At 45.5% G+C, this 16,673-nt stretch overlaps 1 protein-coding gene across 1 annotated transcript in view; it reads left to right on the top strand.

Annotated features, from left to right (window-relative positions):
* LOC131289608 (regulator of G-protein signaling loco) overlaps positions 1 to 16,673 on the top strand; it is a 43,401-nt gene that overhangs the window by 21,476 nt on the left and 5,252 nt on the right. Inside the window, exon 2 of the mRNA XM_058318901.1 lies at positions 1,173 to 1,238. Coding sequence (XP_058174884.1) covers positions 1,173 to 1,238 — 66 coding nt within the window. The remainder of the gene's footprint in view (positions 1 to 1,172; positions 1,239 to 16,673) is intronic.

The raw sequence follows: 16,673 nt of genomic DNA, 5'->3' as shown, positions 1-16,673 counted from the left end.
GTTTATCTCCGGGTAGTGTTGTGCATTAATCATTGTTACAGGATAATTAGGTACAGGATCGGATGGGATCGATACGGGAACAATAATGTGTATTGTGTGAATACACTCCTGGACTCTTTAATAACCGTAGTAACAATCTTCAAAGTCCTTGTCATATAAAGTTGTAAAATAAACAAACAACTTCTTCGTGACGAGATTTTTGGGCAGGTTTACACCTGCCGATGTATTAAATCTGGCTGTTTCTGAATGCGATGGGAGCAAATTAACACCTTCAACTTGAACCGTGTTTCCGCATGGAAAACATCGCAGTAAATCGCACCGTTTCAAGGTCTAAGATTGAACAATGCCAAATTAGAAAGTACACAATGGGGAGGAGAAAAATGCGTAGATACTACTTGCTTACTGGTTACCAGTGAACCTGGGAAAAGTTGTAGGAGAATTGTTTATTTTCTTGCAAAAAATGTAGATAAATAAACACTCCCCGACGTGTTGCGAATCCTAACGTTTACCGGTTGGTGTAAGTTTACTATGAGCTGCGTCGGTCTTGTTAGTAGCTACTTGCAACAAGTGTAATGGTTATGGTTGATCAGAAAGGTAGTTTTCAGTATACATTTTTAAGCTACTTTGAATTTTGAGATGTCTTCATGTGCTGTGGATGTATTGGTTTCCCACACAGAACCTCCCAGAGTTAGTTCGCAGTTTGCGATGATCAAAACGGCGGTAATCAAGCCTCGAAACCTGTACGGATACATACCGGCACTAGCGAGTGCTTTTGGTATCCATTTACCTTACCGAGTGGTGGTGGCGCTAGGCGAAAGGGAAACTAATCTATTGTGGTAGAGTTTGGCGATTGTTTACTTTCCAGCGTCACGCTCCATGTCACGCAAAAGCCGCCCGATCATGCAGCGTACGTCAAAGTTTGTGGAGTTGATTTCACTGCTCACGTGCAAACACAACAGCACTAGTCGTCGTCGTCGTCGTGTAAGATGATCGCGGGGTGATACTCTCCCTGGGATGGGTGGGGAGGTGGGTCGTGGTTTCTTTTCCTCGACATCCAAAGGACTTTTGATTTTCTATGAGTTGACTACAGATCAAATCCTACCGCGGCTGGCCTGGTGAATGTTCGAATTAACTAACGCAAACCCTTTCTCTATTTTTCTTTTGCTTCACAGGTGAGTGCTCCAAATCTCCTAGCGAGCGTCCACGATGACAATACTGGGGATTGTATAAGTAGCCAAGTAAGTAACATCAGCAGGCACTGGAAATAGTCGTATATTAGTGGGAAATACATCCGTTTGAAGCAGTTATGGTAGTTGAATAGCTCGATGTTCAGTTGATCACTCATGTTTCGTCGGTTTCTTCGAAAGTCTAACAACTCACCTATGAGACTTGGTATCGACAAGCGTTACTGATCAATAGTGCACGGGTCGATTCGATACGTTCCCATGTTTATGTTCTATTTAAGAATTAAGATCTCAAGTACGGAGAGGAAAGATAGCTTTGTTGATAGTTTACCGTAACTGCTCGTTCAAAACTGGGCCGGGAAAGAATTGGAAGGACCAGTTTCCTAGTACGGAGAGTTGGCGTTTAATTGCGGAACATTACAATTTGATTTGCCATCGTTGCGAACGCTGGGGCCTCTAGAGAACGTCGTGCAATGCCTTTTAGGACTCCGAGGGGGAGACTTGAACCGTTTATTCCTTCTCCTAATACGCCAATATAGACTGTGGTGGAGTGTTGGCTTCGCTCCGAACTCTGCAGAAAATTCCTCCTCTATGGTAGAATCAATCATTTATGTATGCAAGTTTTCCCACGTCGAATACCTCCGGCGAGGCAGCGGAGTGAGGAGCTCGAATCATTAAACTGCCAAATTGGCTTATTAACGTTAATATGCTCGGGGCCTCGCGTCTACAAGGGTCGGCATTTGCCGCCCTCTCCCTACCCCCGGTCGGTCAAAATTTCATCGTTCTTCGTCCCGCGATCTCGCGGGAAAAGCTTGATTGCATTGGAATGACCATATTAGTTACGGGCCGCGCGGTGTCTTGTGGCCTGGTTGCTTGTGGTTGTTTAATTTCAAACACGATCCGTAAAGGTCTTTTCGTATTCGTAATGGTAGGATGTACATGTGGCGAGGGTGAAGTTTGTAATATGCCGGAAAATGGTAGCCTTCCGATGAAGCTGGTAGCTTGTTACCTTCGCCCGGTGCGATCGTCAACCCAAAAAAAAAAAAAGCAGGCTTCAAAAGCAGACACAACAGTGCAAAATAGTCGCAAACAGCCACGCCAGCGAAATGATAATGCAAAAGTAAACTGAAAACCTGATGACGCGTCGTAAGGACAAACAATAGCTCACGATGTTTCCAAAAGGTGTAACGCGAGTTGATCGTAAAGCATGTGCTAAATAAGATCGTTATTTAACGTTTCGTTAGAATACCTCAGCGGACTTCGGTTTGCTGGTGGCTGATTCATACACATCCCGTGGTACGTGCGATCGTAGCGAAACCCGTATCATCTTGACGTGCCGCCCCATGGGGTTCTCTTCCTTTCGCGGGCAGCGTCCTTCAGCCGTGAGCCGTGAGAAGTGAGCCGCCGATCGCGGTTTTGCTGTTTTTGGTGGTCCGCGGGTTTTAGCTTTGCTTTAGCTCACTACCACGCGGGGAAGATGCGACCAAGTACGGGGTGCAGTGCCGTGCCGCCATCAAACCACGCGACAATTACGGTACCGCGTGAGAGAGAGAAAGAGAGCACGCGACTAAAGAAATCTCGATGAGAGCGAGCCGCCAACGAGCTGGCCTGCATTCTGCATTGTATTGTGTTGGATCGCGATCTTGTGAGCCGCGGCGTGACGGCGGCTGCACACGAGAGAGACCAGAGATCCGCAGAGAGGTTCCACAAACACAAACCAGATGCGAGCCGCGACCGACGATGCTGTTGGACGCTGATTTAGTTTCCCATTAGACGCCGTCGAAGACGAACGTAGGTACGGTAAACCCGGCGTGCCGCGTTGTCGGGTTAGGGAAAATATTAGGGCCCGAAGAAACGAAAAGCAAACACCCTTATACGGTCCTCACTTGGGTGCATCATTTTCGTCGCACGATAAACGTTAGTTGGTTAGAGAAAGCAGTTAACTATAAACGACTTGCCTCGTCCCAAAGGATTGCATCCATCGGCGGTTAGTGCATTTGCTTTTAATGCAACGTGTGTGTGTGTGGTGGACTCCGAAAAAACCTTCCACTTTCCGGGTTAAAAGAGTGTTAGAATATCATAGGGGCGAAATATGCACACGGGCCCTCCATATTTTTTGTGGCGACGATAAGTTAATTTAAATGTCAGTTGGCTATTGCCCGTTTTCCTCGTTTTATTTTCGGAACAGGGAGCATAAACTTCCCGGTAGATGCAGGTTGTCGGTTATGTGGCGGTTGTTATGTTGTGTTGTGAACAGAAGAGTGTATATGAAATAGTGGGCCATAATTCCGACTTAAGTTTATGTGTTCCTGAACGGGGCGGAAGAAAATTAAAAAATAACACACACACCCATGCATACCCGCACGGCTGATTTGTTGAAATATCCGTTGCCAACACAGCGGTGTGTTTACGTTTTGGTTTTGTTCCTTGGAGTATCAATCCCCCACAGTGTGACGGTTGACGGGGCGGGGAAGTGAATTGGATTGCGCGCGTGAGTGATTTGCATTGCAGTTCCGGGGCCCGATCCCTTGCGAAAGGAGGGTCCCTTTCTTCCCCCCATTCGGTTACGTTTCAATTAATATTAAAAGGCTACAACTAACGACGGTGCGGTATGCATTTTGCCACCCCCACCACCACCACTGCGGATGCGGATTCAGGTTTCCAAAAACCGCCACCGATGAAAGCATCGGCCCGACCGGTCAATCCGGCCGCACGAACCAACGGCAAGCGGCAGCACTTTCGTTCAGCCCTTCGTCGACAACCCACACGGGTTTGGTGTTGTCCAGAAAATTTCCAATTTGTCCCGTGCTGTGTGTCGTTCGTGTGTCGGAAAATAAAAGTTTCCTTGCTCCTCGCCCGTGACTAGTTGGTTGGTTTTTCTAGCTTCCGTGTCGGAAAGGTGTGAATTTTCCCTCGCTCACGATCAGTTCCCATCTGGGCACGAACGCGCACCGTCGGAAACTGTGTCGCGGGACGGCAGCGTTGGCGTTGGCCCCGGTCGCTCTTGGAATGCCATTTTGCCAGTGCGAAGAAAGTGACGTCTGCTATCTATTGTTTTATGTGCCTCCAAACGGCGAAAGCGAGTGTGAGCGAGTGCTGCGAGCTGGTGAATGAAAAGTGCGTTTTTCTTTTTCCCAGTGTACGCTCGAGAGGGTGTCTTTATCGAATCTTTGGGAATCGACCGAGCAAGAAGAGATTCATCGGAAAACCAGCGGCACGAAACGGATGTCCTTAATTCGGTGCGGTGCGAACCACGAGCTCCGGGCGGACGACTCCGTGGTTGTTTTCTTCAATGTTAGTGGTTGCAAAATATAGCAACGTTCGTGGCCACGAGGAATGTCGAAAGTGATTTTTACGAAACATTTGATTCTTCTTTCGCGGCCAAAGTGGAGGTCGTTGTTTTTCCCATCTCGCGTACGCTTCCATCACGGTCGGTTTGGTTTGAATTTGTGCGCCACCAGATGTTGTGTCGGTTAGTTTGACGGACGTACTCGCGTTTCACGTGGTTACCGATTAGTTATTTTATTTAATTCGCTTCCCATCAAGATTCTGTATTGGTTGCAAAAGGAAACGACGATGACCTTCCACGGGGGACTTAGCAAGGTGTTAAAATTGATCCCATAGATTGTGCGGTGTTCAGAAAATGAAAATCCATAAGCACAACGCAAACACGCCAACATGTGGGAACATCTTTGATAGAAGAAATAGAAAATGGGCACCTTACTCCTGCACACGCGATAATCATACGACCAACAACAATGGGAAACAGTGGAAAGAGCTTCCCAAACAAGCGAAAGGAAATAGGAAAAGTTAAACCAACCGACCGTTTTGGGGGCTCCGCGGAGATTTTCTCCCCCCTTTTTTCGGCGGATAATGGATCACCGATGACCGGCAGGTTCTCTTCAGCACAAACACATACATATACACATACGCACAGGCTATATCGGTTCGTGAACTTCAATGAATCCGCGGTTCCACACCGCGGGACCGACAGGAGAGAGAGAGGATGGAGAAAGATAAGGTCAAACAAAATGAGCGGAAGGAAAAACAAGAAACATCATCAACTCTCCCCTCGGGAACGGTCCTCCACCGAAGAAAGTCGCAAACCACGCGGCGCAACTCTAGCCGGCGGCGGCGGTGGGGGTCTGGGGTACACGGCGGGGGCAAACTACTTTCTAAAGATGGAATAATTATGATTGAAAGCATAAGAGGCCGCCGAAGGGGAAGCAGGTCCGCGTTCGTGCCAAGGAAGAGACCTCCCCCGAAGATAGGGCGGTGTTCTGTTGGTTGGTGGCAGTCATAAGCGTTTAATTTCTTGCCCATCCTCTCCTCCTCGTTTGGGTGGTGTGGTCTTTAGTGTTCACCGACTCGGTCGTGGGACTTATCCGCCAGGCAGCGAACCGACGATCTCTCCTACGGTTTGATGGTACCGGCCGAAAAGGCATCATTAGGAAGCACCCGCGGTCGGTGGTCAAATGGTCATAATATTCCAAAGTTCGGGAGTATCCATTAGGGTTTAACGTTTGGTAATAGGCCGAAGCCGCTTAGCACGATCCAGCTGTGGTTGGCTTTGCTGATGATGTTTGACAAAATGACAGAAAGAAGAGAAGCATCCGGCGAAGATCGACACAGGCCAAGTCCAAGACTATTGAGCAGCGAAGAGACCTTGGCTCGGAAATCTTGGACACTACACTCTCGCCATCCTAAGCAATTTCGCTCGCCTGTGTGTTATGTAAAGGCATCATTCATTCTTCGAACCGAGCGCGACTTGATGAGATCATTCTTGATGCATGTGGACCGATGATGGCATGTTAGACACGTTTATCAGGCTAAACGAGGACCGTTTATAGGTCAGGCACAAGCGTGCGATACGAGCAACTCGGTGGAACTGATTCACGGCTTCCTGAATGCGGCTTAATTTTTGCACTCGACTGAAACCTACCGAAAGTTGCTCGGTAGTATTTGCCAAACCCGTAGAGGTTGCTTGAAAATAGTCCAAACTCGACAAACACACTCGGCCTTTGCGGCGAAGAGAGAGAGAGTGAGGGGACCTTATCGCGTCACCGTCTTTCCCGAACCTTATCGCCGGGGCACCGTGTGTCAAATCAAACGCTCGTGAACATAAATCATGGCCATTCGGGTCCAGCGGACCCGCTTTGTGTGCTTTGATTGAAAAACTGTGAAAATAGATAACGCGATCGGGGTTTGGAAATATGCTAAAGATCTTCCTTTCGAGTTTCGGCGCTACTTTCAGTCTAGCGTCGTTTGCTTACCGTTTCGGTTTCCGCTTTCAAGCGTCGGCGAAAAACGTTTCACCGGAACCGAGAAGGTCCCCCGCCTATGGTCACGGTACGGTAGAGAGACGGTTTTCAACTTCCTAGCAACAACTTAGCCGTTGTCAGCCACGGGTCACGTTGACTGTGTGTGCATTCTCTCTCAGCCGTGAAACGACGACCAAACTGCGAAGAAATGCCCGGATGGTGGAACACAGCACAAACCTAAACAAAGCAAAGCAGCTAAGAACGAGGCAACTTCTACCAACATGAATTTACACACATGCATCGGGGAGTTTTCTCCTGGGAACCATAGCTTTCCCGTCCCGCGACAGACAGACGACCGAAGGTTTATGTTTTTTTGCTGAACGCGAGACGACACTCAGCCCAGGGCTTTTTGTGCACTTCGTTTTGCATCGTTCCGAAATAATACAAAAAAAAACCGCAACAACGATGCACTGGCCAGAGGATAATAAAACTAAAAACAAAAAAAAACCCTCTACTGACTCCGGTGGCCACCGATGCGTTTCGGCTGGGGTTGCATTATTATATTTCCGGCCCAAGGTTAGGATACGGTCGGTGGCGCCGGAAGTTATGCACATACACACACCAAACGGAGCAGGTCTTTCCTTCCAAACCATCACACAAGGCAACCTTCTTGGTCGACCGTTGAGAGAGTAGTCCCCCCCCCCCCTCTCCCTTCCTTTTGATGTTCCCCACTAAATTGGATCCGATGCATCCGTGTGAACGAAATTTATGGCGATGCTACACGGTGTGGAGGCGGAGGATCATTCTCTTTTTACTTTTTTCCGATTCTCTGCCACACCGGACGAATCATGGGTAACGGGTTTGTGTTATGACCGAGATTTACTTTATTGCACCACATGTAGTTTCGGGCCCCTGTCGGGTGGCCATTATTAGCACGCCAGTTATTCAATTAGATAATGTTATATTTTATTGCTACCGTACTGTTTGGAACTACATTGCGGACCCGGGGGCACATTGTTTTAATGGTCCATCAATGTAATGCAGAATATGATCTATGACTGGCTGCTGGTACGTATAGGAACACGATTTGTATTGGGCTGTGAACAGGTTTAATTAACCCAACATTAATTAACACAGCTGAACATATTTTTGATGGGTGCCTTTATCTTTTATCTAGATTATTATTTTTTTTGTTTTTGAAAAGACTGAGGTAGCCTCTTAAAAGTTAAAATTAATTAAAGTCCTATTGACGGCCGCAAGTAAGATACCATGAGATAAAATTGTCTGAAAAGAAGACAATCATTAGGGGGTATTACTATTTCTTAGAGAAAATGAGGAAATTACCCAAATTGCAAATTGAGTGACATGAAGATGCTCGTGCAAAATGTCAACACGCCAATTATGCATAATGCTCTGCGTGGCGTGAAAAGAAGAAAGATCGCATGAGAAAGTAATCGCGTGTAGCTGCGCAATATTTAAATGTTTGACTGCATTTAAATCCAAATTTGGTGCTTGATGTTTGATGAGTACAGCTTCGTGTAGAAGTGTAACAACGCCTTGGCACAGCAAAACAAGCGTTCGAGATCGTCGGACTTACACTGAAGCGTTTGTTGGGTAGAAAACCGACACCTTCTTGGCAAAGCCGGAGATCCGACGCGTAAGATCGGATGTCCAAACGACCGTCATCATCATCATCATCATCAAGAAAAAACATCAGCTTCAACTTCAGCTCGGTTGCACATTAGTCGTCCGCTGTAATCAACATTATCAACTTCATCTATTGCGCATTAGAAGGCACACCGAAACCGAAAGCGAAGACACGCAAATGTTTACCGGGATGAACCGGGTTCTCACTTTCGCCCGAGACGATGGCATTTCGGGTAAGCTTTTGCGAAACATCAGCCTTGTGGAAAGCTATCTCTTAGGGACTTGGGAAGATAAACCTACCAACCAGATCTCATCTCTGATGTCGTTGTTGTGAGGCCTCTTTTTTATGGAGACAGCAGCGCTGCGTTTAATTACATAATGAATGTTATTAGAATACATTATCGTTCATGTTGGGCCGACACCGAATAAATTACGTGATTATCAGATGAGGTGTGTGCCCTTTAAATGGTCTTCTGATCCAAAGGGCTTGTTCAAAGCTAGACGCCTACCACGACTATAATGATCCACACTTTGACATTACGAGGTATCTCAAGTAGCTTTTTGTGCTCCCGTGTGTCAATTGTAATGGATGAATACCTCCTACAGTAGTAAAGTGAAGTACAATCGAAGGGCATGAAGTCAATCAATTCCAACTACCTGGATTGGTCCATTGTAATGTAGGTGTTGTTTTCCGGTTTTCTATGTGGGTGAAGACGTTTATATGCGATCGGAGGTTGATCTTACCTGATCATCGATGAATTATCGTGTTGGAGTTACGTGACTGTTTTAGAAGTAGTGTTAACCTTTTGACTAAATGTGGTAGGTTCTCGGGGAATAATTTTTTGAACACCACAAGCATTGTCTAAAAAGTGTCTAGATCGTTGAAGTAAATATCTTGAAACATCTTATATTTTTATTATTAACTTTAGTATAGTCTTTGGTGATTCTTTGGCTTTCAGTAAATTCTCTATGTTGAGCTTCGAATTAACTGGTATAAAATGCAACAAGATTCGTTTGGCAATTACCAACCCGAATGCACAATTCTTGGCAACGAATTCGACCGTACGTCGCTCCGTTCGCAATTTGCTGTGATGGAATTGGCAAAAACCAGGCGATCTGATGCGCGCACCCCGTGTCCCTCATACCTTGTTGCGTGCCTGTCCGTCTTGGATGTTCAGTAATTGGACCAATTTTCCAATTATCCAGTGGAATGAGAACTTGGCATATTTGGGTTTGTTTCTTTTTTTTTTTTTTGGTTGCTGTCAAAAGTACAAAAAGAAGTCCGAAGACAGTAAACTAAATATGCTTCAGATCTTGTTGTTCCCGGTCGAGATTTGGGCGATCGGTTTTGTGTTGTATTTCCCATCTTTCCCGGCGCTTGGGTCCGTTAGCCTGCTGGAAGTGCCACACGTGAAGGGAGCTTCCCCCGGGAGCAGCAGAAGGAGAAGGATTGAACCTGCACCGATTGCCGCCAATTGTTTCGGGTTGGAAAATGGATTTGTTATGCCTCCGACAAGACCCGTTTCTTCCACAATTCTTTCCCTCTCCGGGGATTGATCGCTTTCCATTCGCTTGGTGGCCTTTGTCGTTGGTCAATCGATTGCATCCCCCAACAACGGGAAAGTCGGGAGGTGGTCCCTCTATTGGGCGGCACAAATTAGCTAGAGTTCGGGTGCCGCCCTCCGTTACGTTTGTTGTTGTTGTTGTTGTTGTTTGGTCGCCGAAGAAAATCGGTGCTGTCGTTAAAGTCGTCATCTTGGCTCGAAGTTTTGTTACATTCGTCGGTGGAACCATTGTTTGGTTCGTCGCCGGTCGTTTCTACTGTAGCAAAAAACTGAACCTCCCAAGCTCAGCAACATTAACGGCCACCTTCCTTCCGGGCAAAGGCTGGGCTTGTTTGGGTATATGTAGTTTTTTACGACGATTTTAATTGTGTCCCTTTCCTGGCAATAAAAACAGACTACCGTTTTCCACGTGGGGTTCGCCGTAGTACGGTTGTAATTCCTAGGCTGCTTAGCCAACCGTGAACGAATGATGCTAACAAAAGAAGAAGTTAATCAAAATAGTGAAACTAACAACATAAGGCAAAACGGCGGATTTGTGTAAAGATAATTTTGAGAATGAAAACCGATCATCAATCCAAAAAAAACTGTCAAATAAGTTTGCGAAATGATGCCATTCTGATAATGAAGGTCCTTTATTTTCAGTTGTAGATGTTTCACGTACAACAAATAATAAAAAGACTTTAATCCATGAAAAAAACCTTTTATTATTTGAACATACGATTTTGCTACAAACCTGCGATTTTTTGCTACAAAGAAAACCGTACCAGTGGTACATCGAACGAATCGCCGTCTTGACTTGAGCACACGACTCAAGAAGTCGTACGAGACGAGACAATACACCGTGGAAGACTCTGGAATGCGTTGATACGGCGGACAAATCAGCAAATCTTTCAGGGGACATTCGGATTGCGGCGTGGCACGCGTGGCACCGTGCTCCTCCACACAAACCACCTTCCTCCTCTCCATAGCAGATAAGGCACGGTTTCGATCGTTGTTGGTCCCTCGCGCTTTGGGGTGGTCTACTTACTTCACCATCGCGCGAATTCTCATGTTTGCGTGTGGCAAAAAAAAGTAAAGTTCTTCTCGTGCGTTCCATCGCTATCGACAAACGTCACCCCGATGCAGCTCACGTACGCAAGACGTCTCTCTTGACGTGGGCAATTTTTCGTTCAATTGTGATCGTTGTAATTAACTAAAGAAAAAAAAATCCAATCTAGGTTATCCGAAGCGTTAAGTAGGTTGCTCCATTGTTCCAACCGCCAGGAGGCTGGGTGTGGTTTTGCGAAAGGTATGGCTCTATTGGTTTGTTTTCGCTTCAGCACAAACCGATGTCACTCTGGCTTCCGGTGGAGATCTGCCGTTCATTGTGACTTACGAGAGAAACTGCCATCTTTTCCCACTTCTTTCTGCAGATTGGTGGTGGAGAAAAACAAACCGAATCGTTCGAATAGTGAATAGAAAATCGGCTTTCCATTTCCCGACCACCGACCCAATCTGTCGTGCTCCCGTTTCTGAGCGACCTCTAAAACTAATCCGAGCTTAGGCCAGGTTGATGAGAAAGTATACTAGAATAAGTCAGGGAGGAAGGTCGAACCAACAATGAAGCGCCGTCTGTCGAAAAGTCGTGGGAGAAGCGGTGGTCACGATGTGGAGTGAAAGATGAAAGTTCCCGTCACGGTCATACCAGTATGTAGGTGTGTTTGGCTGTGTGTTTTTCTAACACCATTCCTCGCCGACATGGCACGATTTATGTGGCGGAGCATGTGTTTAGCTTTAACCCCCGTTGGAACGCGCTTCAAGCGAATGCAAAAATGTTGAACGACGGGCGAGTTTCATGAATGGATGCATTGCTGTATTTGTTCATTCTCAAGTGCCAAGATAAAAAAAATGTTCCCGTCTGGCAAAAGCCTCCTACCGACTTCGCCAGGCCGAGGGGGGTAACGTATAAAAATACTATTTCGTCCAATCTGCATCGTTGCACATGCACTCGGTGGGGTATAACGTATTCCACGATTTTTACCCACACTGTTTAGAGAACCAGCTCTGGGATTCCCTCGTGCCACTTCACATCTCTCCAGCGGTCTCGGAAGGCGAATGAAGGAATGTTCTTGTAAATTAAAAACAAAGCCATGCGAACGAACCTTCACGGGAGAGCCTCGGAGATCGGTGAAATGGAGAAAACGAATGGAATAAAACTCCGAGTATATGTAGACAGCATAACAACGCTGGCTACTGAATCGAGGAAGAGCTGTTGGCAATTGACTAACATAACTCCCTCGTGAACCAACGGACGAAATGCATACGATGCTGAACGTTGGACGGCGAATGGACAAATTGGTTTTATTAGCGTCCTCTCCCTCCGTTGAGATGATTTGGGTGCTATGCTGTGATGCATTCGAGTGGAATAGTTGCCCCCGCCCGGGAGGTACGAAGGGAGTCGTCTTCATTGGTTCATTGAAAACCATGTCTCGTCGGTTTCAGTTGCAGTTGCTGGCGTCGCACAAATTTTGCAGCATGTTTAGATTGTGGGTTCAATGGTTACTGCCGTTCGAAAGGAAGACAGAATGATTTGCATGCACTTTACCCGATCTGGTAGATCGTACCGCATATCCATGCTATTGAACTCGGGCATCATTTGTAATGCCATTGTGAACGTATGTTTTTCTTTAAGACAAAAAAAAATTATAGACTATGATACTCAAAACTACCTCAGTTTACTGCTGGCTTTCTCTTCTTTTTCTTTACTTTTTCAATTTTCTTCCACTTATTTACGCAATTTTTTACGATAGAGACCAACTAAAGCTCGAGTGCGGCATTGCTTTTCAAGCGGAGCTAAACTAAACGCATTTGTCAAGTGGAGAAACTTCTGTTTTTCCAACTACCATGTGGCCATTTGCCTAATGCGCACTCCTCAAACGTCAAGTTACTTCAAATGATAATAATTGAAACTATAATAAACAGCGGGAACCGACGCAACCCGGCACCGAAAATCCGGCAAATCCGTTATGGTAATGTTTTATGTTTCGTAACGTCGTGCATTGACGGCAGCTTCTGGCTGGTAGTCCAATGTTTTCCTTCCTACCGTTCTGCCGGTGCCTATTTTTTTTATGTGGTTCATAAGTACAATTTGAATATGTACCACTGTAACTGTTACGCTTAAGAAGAAAGCGACTCTGTGCGGCGAACTACATTTTTATGGCCATTGTTTTGTGCGAGAAAAGGAAAACAGTCGGTGGGGAAGTATGACAACTTTCTTCCTTTGTTATGCCTGCAGTAACAGCGATTGGAACACAGGAAAGTACCTTAACCGCTTCCCATTGCTATCGTCTTTTTGTTCGTTTTAATGCCGCATGCATAAGATTGCATACGGCTAGATGAAAGATGTTTTAATTATGCCACTATATGGACTGATGTTTGGGTTTGTTGGTGAAGATGAATGGAAGAAACGCATACGTAACAGTCCTGCTAAGAGGGCGAAGTATTCCTACCGTTTCTATACGACACAAAATTAGCATTCAAAACGAAAATAAACGATTCCACGGGAAGAGGGCAACCGGGGGTGCATTATCCATCCGACGTTTCGCGCCCGCTGGTTGGAGCAAACATAAGATTTCCATGGGATTATCCAGGGGAATATGGTAAGTAGTTGCCACGTGTACGATGCATCTTTCGAGCATCGGAGGGAAACGTGACGAACGCCGTTGCGTTGGCTTCAGTTTTATTTTTGGAAGAAACAACACGCTGCTTCCGACCGTCCGGAAGGAAGCGGACGGAATCTCTCTCGTCCATCAAACCTTCTCCGTCCATCAAGATTTACAAAAACAACCTCCAAATGGTTGCCATCATTTGGTGGCGTCGCCTCGGTGGGTTGTTTTGCTGCCCATCTTGCTTCTATTCTTGAGCGTTTCTTAGCGAAGATGATTGAAGAGACAAAAACACCGTACGGTGGTGGAGTGCTTCGGGATTATATGTTTATTTGAACAATATTATCATCTTTTTCGGGGGTTCTTCTGCGTAGTTACTTTCGATCGCTTGTATGCGAATGGAATAAACCAAAAACGGTTTAGTTTAAAACTGTTTGGAATAATGCATTGGTTGGTTTGAAAATTTCATAAAATATGTTGTATTATGAATACAATATAGACAGACTATTCTAAAGCGGTTTTTTATTTCAAACCAATATTTTTGCCATTTCTTTGTTCGCCTCAACGGACCCTGTAAAGGAGAAAACATAAAACGTTCGACGTCAATCGTCTAAGCAAAACAAAGACTCACTAACTTGTTTGTAAACTTGAAAATTGTGCATGATTCAACCGAGCACTTGATGATGCATACAGACATGTGACGATGACTGTAGCAGTCCATCTAAAAATAAATCTTTTAGTTAACTCCAATAATCACCGCAAACGCGCAACCTTGCTGCTAGATGGAACGTTATCACAACTGATGACATATAAAGCAAACAAAAAGTAAAGGCTCTTTTCATCTGCACCGTTATGGAAATGGACTGAGAGTTTGTTAAACATCCTGCTAATACACTGATAACGAACAACTTCGTTCTCTGTGCCATTCAGAACATGGCAGACGTGAAGGCTCCGATTTCGTTCGAAACTACCCATTGCTTGAACTACTGTCAAAATATTATAGTTTTACCGAGGGAAACTGAAACCCGGCTGGGGTTGAGCTGTGGAAAATTGGCTGCAAAACGTCGATCATGCCGGAGGCTACTTACGTCTTGCTATTCAAAAACAGTCGGTTGTTTTTGTTTGTCGATGATCATCTTCGATCGCCGATCGTAAAGCTGCCTGATAGCTTTGCCTTTGGTTGCAATAGATTAGTGTCCGGGAGGAAGACGTCATCGGCAGTTGGTTGAGGGAGAAGATGAGAACCCATTTTGTTCCATTTCGTCAACTGCCTCTGTGAAGATCTGTAGAGAGTTCATTAAGAAGCACCAGATTACGGTTCTGGCCAAAGAAACCGGTGCGAATGAATTGAAAACAGAAAAGAAAATGTTCGACCGTCCTCCACCCCCTCCCTATTGGGGCAGAGGATCTTTTAGGTGAAAGCAATTACCGGTCCCCCAGGGTGACAACGCGGGGAACCTCGATGTCGTCGAGCATAATTGACACGATTCGGTGAATCTTTTCCTTTCGGTTCGAAAACCGATTAACGGGTAGTATTTCACACATTTTAAAACGTTCCAAAATCCCGCCTTTCCCATTCCAACTTCAAGTCAACGGGCAGCTACATAAAGCGTACGGTTTTTACGGTGGCTGTCGAAATGTTTGAGCCCGTGGAAGGTGATTACCGCCTGTCAGCAGATCGGTTCCATACGTCGTTGGGGTTTATCCACGCTCATAAAATGCTCCATAAGCGGTGCGATACAAAAAAAACTTATAATAAAAGGAAGGACAGCGCATCGATAAAAAAAATCGCATCCCGTCCACATGCTGCGTTTTCCGTGGTCGTTTTAAAGTTTGATGTGAAATTAAATGAAATAAAATATATTTATATCACCGATCGATCTCAAGCGTGTGATCGAGATGATCGCTAAGGTGGACAAAAACAGTATGTTGTCTTTACCACCACGCTCTTTGATGATCTCTTTTTTGTGTTCGAGGACATCCCTTTCGGATGCATTCAATAAGTATGTCCATGCTGGACGATTGTGTGCACCTACAAAAATACTTCTCTTCCGTGTCCGTTGTCACAAGCTCCGGTCGGTCAATCAATCTGCCAAAAGAAATTTAATCCGAAATAAAATGGCAGACGAATTATCGAAAAGGCTTTATTTTAACGATGCATTTTGTACTTTCGTGGAAGATAGTTTCTGTTTTTGCAAGAAGCAACTTTTACTAGAAGGGGAGAAAGGTCTGAAAATCGATTTGACGTTGCTTTCTGGCAACAGCACAACAATTGTAATCATTTCTGGTTCAATTCCAATTTTAACATTCGTATAAAAAATGTAAAACCATGCTTCTTTGCTAGTCGATTGGTAAATCATGGGAAATATTTTCGAAAACTCATATCTTCCAAGTGAAATTTGTTGCTGCTGGAATTTTTTGGTTTCTCAACGATAAAAATTTAAGCTGATAGCCAATTTCTTATACGCAATTACAGGGTGTTTTTGTTGCGTGTGTCGATGTAGAGTTAACAAGCTAACAATTTGATGTTGATGCTGGAAATTTTTGGTTTCTCAGCGATAAAATCTTTAAGCTGATAAAGAATTTCTTATAGGCAATTACAGGCGGTTTTTGTTGCGTGTGTCGATGGAGAGTTAACAAGTTAACAATTTGTTGATGCTGGGAGTTTTTGATTTTTCAACGATAAAAATTTAAGCTGATAAATTATTTCCTATAGGCAATTACGAGCGTTTTTTTTTGTCGCGTGTGGCGTTGTAGAGTAAGCAAGCTAATAACAGTGAAAATAGTTAACGTAAAGCGAAAGACTTTGCCAATGTGATTCATTGCGAGGGCTGTACCATGTTTTTCCTGTGATGCGATCGACCGTTGGTGGCAATCGTCGTTCGCGAACGTCCGATCCGGAACCGTTGGACGGGTTCGGTAAAGTGAATGTACAATCAGGTACGCCGGGGAGAGGCGCCTGGAACTGCGCCACTACCGCCACTCCATCAGCCGTTCCAGCGCAGCGGCAGCACCTTACGGCGGCTGCAGCAGCAGCGGGACGTCGAACGGAAGCGATTTTTCGCCGCTGGCGTGCCCAAGGGTGGCCTACAACGCACCACTAGCGCGGCCGTTAGTCCCGGAGGAGAAGTTACCCTAAATCAACCGGTACAGAGTGACCCCAGCGAGGGTGTCACCAACAGCGAAGAAAGCAATATGTTACTTACATCGCACGATCATTTGGGCTTCAAGACGATGGGCTTCATCAAGGAGGATGAAATCTACGCGAGCGGTGGTGGTGGTAGTGATGGGCAAAGCCCTAAACCACCCGGAACTGTCCGAGGCCGGACGCTCGTTGTTCCAGAGATCAATGTGATCGCGGCACCTGCCATC

Source organism: Anopheles ziemanni, chromosome 3 (assembly GCF_943734765.1).
Source record: "Anopheles ziemanni chromosome 3, idAnoZiCoDA_A2_x.2, whole genome shotgun sequence".
Classification (NCBI taxonomy): domain Eukaryota; kingdom Metazoa; phylum Arthropoda; class Insecta; order Diptera; family Culicidae; genus Anopheles; species Anopheles ziemanni.
The sequence above is the reverse complement of the archived record's forward strand: the minus strand, read 5'-3'. Positions and strand labels throughout refer to the sequence as shown.